At 55.1% G+C, this 6,056-nt stretch overlaps 1 protein-coding gene across 1 annotated transcript in view; it reads right to left on the reverse strand.

Moving 5' to 3' along the window:
- Positions 1-3,093: 3,093 nt before the first annotated feature.
- The window catches only part of LOC130584076 (cis-aconitate decarboxylase-like), a 4,724-nt gene continuing 1,761 nt past the window's right edge, over positions 3,094-6,056 (reverse strand). The window contains exons 2-5 of the mRNA XM_057383835.1: positions 5,894-6,055; positions 5,673-5,765; positions 4,753-4,958; positions 3,094-4,012 (exon numbers count right to left, since the gene is read on the reverse strand). Of these exons, the coding sequence (XP_057239818.1) occupies positions 3,094-4,012; positions 4,753-4,958; positions 5,673-5,765; positions 5,894-6,055 (1,380 nt within the window). The remainder of the gene's footprint in view (positions 4,013-4,752; positions 4,959-5,672; positions 5,766-5,893; position 6,056) is intronic.

Below are 6,056 nucleotides of genomic sequence, written 5' to 3' on the forward strand. Positions count from 1 at the left end.
GGGATGGGATGGGATGGGATGGGAGAGACCTTACAGATCATCTCATCCCACCCCTGCCATGGCAGGGACACCTCCCACTGTCCCAGGCTGCTCCCAGCCYCAATGTCCAGCCTGGCCTTGGACACTGCCAGGGATCCAGGGGCAGCCACAGCCTCTCACAGTTATTGACTGATTACTAACAGGGATCCTGCCTGGCTCTGCACTGCAGGTGACCTWGCAGTCACTGAATTTACTCCCATAAATATGTTTGTGGAGAAATATCCTCGTTCCTTAATATAGAATGCTGTTTATCTTGGAACAGCAGCAGAAAGAGAGACAATGACACTTTTCTTGTTCAGCCTGYGAGGAGCACCTGGGGACTTTGGTGGCGCTGTCGCTGAGCACTCCCAGWGTCACCCAAGCTGCTCTGTGATTTTCACAGCCCATTTTTCTTCTGGGCCCTTTTAAGGTCTCCTCTCCCTTGCCAGGGGCTGGGCCTCCTCATTACTCAGAGATTTGCAACCTTTGCTGTTTGAAGATGGAAATAATGAGTGAGACATTTTTCTGGGGTGGGATGCTGGAAGCTTTTTCAGTGTCCTAAGATTTTAGAGGAAATTCCATGAGTGAAAAAAATCTCAAGCATGTCCTTAGCTCCTGGGTATTGTGGAAAAGCCACTTTCTGCTTCAACTTATCACTCTGCACAACTCCCTGACAGGAGGGGACAGCCGGGGGGGTCGGGCTCTGCTCCAGGGAACAGGGACAGGAGGAGAGGGAACGGCCTCAGGCTGGGCCAGGGGAGRCTCAGGTTGGACTTCAGAAGGAWTTTCTTAATAGAAAGTGTGGCCAGACGTTGGAAGGGGCTGCCCAMGGAGGTTTGGAGTCCCCAKCCCTGGAGGTGTCCAAGGAAGGTGTTGATGTGCCACTGAGTGCTCTGGGCTGGGGACAAGGTAGKCATCAGGCAGAGGYTGGACTGGATGATCCTGGAGGGTTTTTCCARCCTCAGTGATCCTGGGATTTTGGGAACTGTGAGGGGCTCTATAAAAGGGAACTGGACCCTGCCARCCTTCCTGTCCTKTCCCTCGTTMATTTTACACATTGGCTGCTGAAAGGAGTTGGGATTGCATCCAATGGGATCAGCCATGGATGAAATTTTTGAAAGTTTTCTGGACCTCAGCAGCAAAATGTACCCTGAAACCAAACTGGAATGTTCTTTTATGCTCCAGCACTGACAGGTAGAGGATGGTGGCAGATCCCTCCTCTCCTGCACAGCTTCACTGCTTCCCAGCATCACTGCAGCATGGAGGCACGGGAATGGGAGACTGGGACAAACCTTGAGACACTGAGACTGACAATCCCCCAGGAGGTTTTGTGCCCAGCACTGGAGCCTGTCYGGGTTCTGTCCCACACGCTGATCCCTCTCAGTGCCAGCTGCTGCCTGGCCTGGGGGCAGTGGCTCYGGGGATTTCCCGTTTCCTGGTGTGTTAAATGTGGAATCACATGGGGATCAAATGTGGGATGATCTGAGGATCTCACACCTGACCCAAATCATAGGAAACTCCAAGCCTGTCATGGAAACTTAGCAAGTATTTGGGATGTGTTGTTGATGGAGGAGTGTTCTCTTGGAGTGATGATGKTGGAGCACAGGAGGCTTTCCTGGCTGACTGTTGTTGTCTCCAGGAAAAACAACCTGTGGGGCTCAGTGGTTTCCCTGGAGAATCTAGTGGTCATGGGCCAGCATTCCAACTGTCCCTGTCCCAGCCTCTGCTGGGCTCCCCCTCTATTGGAAAAGCTTCTGTATTATGAGTACTCCAATTAAACCCCAAAAATTGATGGTCTACACAATATAGCATTAAATCTTTGTGGAGAAAATTAATTTAATTCCATTCTTTATTCAGCAAGATTCGTTGTGRTTATTGGACAGTGGGAGAGAGTGGATTAACAGGTAGGAAAACAGGATTCTTTTGGATGGTTCATTCCCTGCACAAACCACGACCAGCAAGAGAAAAGGAACTTCCTTCTTGTCTGCTCCCATCTCATCTCTCTTGATCCCTCAGTCCCGCAGCAGATGCCACACTTTCATTCTGATTGTGTTGGAAAGGAGCCCTTTGGATCAGCAATCCTGGTGTTTAACACACAGGAATGTCGAGCAGTTCTCCATCTCACCACTCAGGAAGGACACGGGGGAAGGAGCCTTCCAGGGAATGGCTGCTCAGGAGCACGGGTTTCATCCCAGCTGGAAAGATGAGTTAAGAGCCGAGTCCCAGTGAGCTTCTGCACCTCTCATGGGAGGGGAACAGGGATTTCCCAATGGGAGTCACAGTGTGGGTGCCAGGGCCACCTCCCAGAGATGCCCACGGGCCACCTGCTGAGCCAGCTCTGAACRGGTGCCTGGGAGGGCTGGGAGCACCGGGAGAGATGGTGTGGGGCAGCCCTGGGGTGGGCAGGGATCACTGCTGTGGGTGTAGGACTGGTGCAGGGCTCCTCACCTCCCAACAGAAAAGACATGCAGGTCTCAAGGGTCCTCGAACCATCCTTTGTATGCAGGGAATTGGAAACACTTCCCAAGGGCTGGTAAAATGGGAGGCTTTTACTGGAAAGGAAACTTAACCCTCTCTGATGGAGAGTTCTGCAGGCAGGGCTGTTTCCAGCTGTTGTCAATTTTTCCTGTGGCCAACGGGACTGCCTGACCATGACCCCAAAAGTGCCCAGAGGAGCACTAAGAAAAGCACKGGCTCTGCAGCTGAACTTCGTCCTTCTCCCAGAGTCAGTGGTCAGGCGTTCTGCCCAGAAAAAGCTGGGAATCCAGCTGTAAGGAAGGCACAGGCACTGTTTCTGCTGGAAAAGGAACTTCCCAGGATTCTCAGAAATTTCCATAGGAATTTTTTAATATTTGTGGTGGCCTTTCAGCTCCTCAGCCGGCATCAACCAGAAGTTGAAGTTTACCCTGTGTATTAACCCAGACACACCTCCTGCCTCGTGGGTTCCTTYGGAATTATCTACTGGAAGGGGTGGGAACTTCCCCACCCTTGGGGATCAATAAAAAAGCACCAATGAAGAAAGGAATCGGAGTTTCACCAGGACGAGCCCCTCACCAAGCCCCCTGTGCTGTCCCCTCACAGGCTGCAGGCCAGCTGGGAGCTGTCTGACAGGTCCTCCAGGTTGTCCACCAAGGTGATGATGGCTTCGATTTTTTCTTCTGGAAGCACGTGGGAAGCGTTGGATCGAAACTTCTTCAGGAGCGACTCTTTGCTCAGGGGCTTCCTCCAGTGCCCGTAGAAAGTGTCACATTTGCCCGTGAGGAYGTCCCCGCTGTGCAGGAGCAGGGCCACCTCGCCATACATCTTGTCAAAGTTGGCCATRTTGTCTTCGGGGTGCTCCACCACCACCTTGTCCAGCAGCTCCCTGAGCTCGGGCCGCTGGATGCTGCTCTCGGAGAAGGACGCCAGGCCCACCTCGCCGTCCAGCAGGGCAGCACAGGCRTTGAACTGGAAGGAGTGCCTGGCCTGGTGCTCTGAGCTGGGGAAAGGCCGGTTGATGTACTTGGACACCGGGATCTTCAGCATGATGGTGCGGATCAGAGACGGAGAGAAGGACCCCGCGTAGTTGAGGAAGAGATTCCGGACGGACAAGGCAGCRTCCACCACCCAGTGCATGCCCAGGTGGGCAGGGAAGCGCTTGAAGGCGATGTCCTGCTTCTCCAGGAGGAACTCGTGCTGCCCACCGGGCACGGGCAGCGGTTTGGGCTGGTAGACGCTGTAGAAGGCGCTGAAGCCGGAGCAGCCGGGGATGTCATCCAGGATCAGGGGGTTGGCCTCCATCCCTCGGGCCGCCAGCAGAGCCGCCTCCAAGCCCAGGCGGGTGGCGTTGCCCACGTGCAGTGGCTTGGCCTGGGTGGCGGCGTTGGCCATGGGCGCCCCGGCCAGCGAGGCGGCGATGCCCAGGGCGTGGAGGCACTGTGCTGAGCTGAGGGACAGCAGCTTGGCTGCAGCTGCGGCACTGCCCAGCGTGCCCACCACCGAGGGAGGGTGGAACCTGCAGGGGATGGCAGCAATGAGCACTGGGAACACCAAAGCACCCATCCCTTGGGAAAATTCATGGAAAATGAGTGACCCACAGAACTGCCTCGTGGCTCTGGTGTGGGTGGGACTCACCTGACTCAAAACTGAACCATAAATTTTGACTAATAAATTAATTCTTAAGTTAGACCTTCATTAGAGTTTAGTATAACTCTACATTTAGAGTCAATTAACATAAATTAACTCTAAAAACTAGTTTCTACATGAAACCTCCTCAGAGACACCAGGGTGAGCTCAGCTTCTCCAGAAATCAATCTGGACTTTCTCCAGGAGGTGCCATGGCTTGTGTCCACACAGGCCTCAGACAAATAATTGTTTCTCAGACATGAAAAATGGAAGAATTCCTGGTTGATTCCATTGCTGGGATCACACCAGGGCACTGCTGGTGACAGCAGSTGGCACAGGGGCTGTGCCCACCACCAAACTCTGCTGGGCTCTGGGATCCCACCATGGCTGGGTCAGGGGATGGCACTGCAGACTCACTGGGACCCCTCCTGAGGGTTATATTTGAGGCAAAATCCCTGAAAATCACCAAATAAATATGTGGTGTTGTCACCCCYGGCATTTGGCTCTCAGTGCCTGATYCTGGGGTAAATCTAAATTAAATGGGACTTGAACTGGGCTTAAGCTAAACTAACATTTTAAAACCCAGACTCGCCAGCCCTCTTCCTCCTCAGTGAAGAACGGGAGCTTTACCTCTTGGGAATGTCGTGAGCCTCCGTGGAGAAGTGCATCAGCCTTCCCTGCACTTCCAGGCCCACGTTGAAGGCCAGCAGGAAATCCAGGCCGTTGGGTTTGGTGTTGGGAGGGAGCATCTGGGAAGCTGCCAGGAGAGCGGGCAGGACGGCCCCAGAGGGGTGAGTGGCAGGGTGCCAGGTGTCATCAAAATCCATGGAATGKGTCTGCCGGAGAAATGGGGATAGGGACCTGCTGGTGGGCTGGGAGCTGAGGGAGTGAGGGCTCCTTGCTGCTGTCCTGAGGAATTTCTGCCACAGCATCCTCCAGTGTCCCCACGGGGCTGTTTGGCCCCTCAAAAGGCCAGGACCTTGCAGAGGAGCTSCTGACTTCCATTCCCATCACTCTCCTGGTGACCACTGTGCTTCCTGGAATGCTAATTCTTGGCACCACAGGGCACAGATCCCCTGGAAGAGCCGGGAGCACGGATTGCCCTGGGGGAGCTGTGAGCACAGAGCCTCCTGGAAGTGCCAGGGGTACAGATTCCCCTGGGAAAACCGGGAACACAGATCCCCTGGGAAGATTAGGGAGCACAGATCCCCCTTGAAAAAGCCAGGAGCACAGATCCTCCTGGAACTGCCAGGAGTGCAGATTCCCCTGGGRAAACTGAGAACACAGATCTGGAAGATTCGGGAGCACAGATTCTCCTGGAAGAGCCAGGGGCACAGATTCCATTGGGAAAACCGGGAGCACTGATTTCTTGGAAAGATCCGGAATTACAGATTCCCCTGGGAGGGCAGGAGCAGGGATCCCCCGGGAAGAGCCGGGATCACAGATTCCCTTTGAAAAGCCAGGATCACAGATCCCCCGGGCAGAGCCGGGATCACAGATTCCCTTTGAAAAGCCAGGATCACAGATCCCCCGGGCAGACCCAGCCTTACCGCAACGCCGTTGGTGAAGGCAGCCAGCGTCGGGGAGAGCTTCACTCCCGGCTTTCCATAGACCGAGCTCACGGCCACGGAGGAATACAGCTCCTGCGGGAACGGGACAATCTCAGCCGAGGCTTCGGAGGGAGCGGGGATGCCGGACACCCCCGCATCCCGGAGCCCTCGCAATCAGCCTGCGGAGGTGGCGCTGGTGGCACTGTCGCGGCTGTCCCTACCCGGCAGTAACGCAGGGCGATGTCGAAKACACGCGTGGTGCTGCCCAGGAGCCCCACGCCGAGGCTGTCCAGGATCATCCTCTTGCTGCGGTGCCGCACGATCGGGGACAGCTGCTCGGGCCGCGCCGCGTGGATGAACGAGGCAAAGCTGCTGGTCACGGTG

This window comes from Malurus melanocephalus, unplaced genomic scaffold, assembly GCF_030028575.1.
Source record: "Malurus melanocephalus ecotype Western Australia unplaced genomic scaffold, MMel_1.1 scaffold_664, whole genome shotgun sequence".
Lineage (NCBI taxonomy): Eukaryota > Metazoa > Chordata > Aves > Passeriformes > Maluridae > Malurus > Malurus melanocephalus.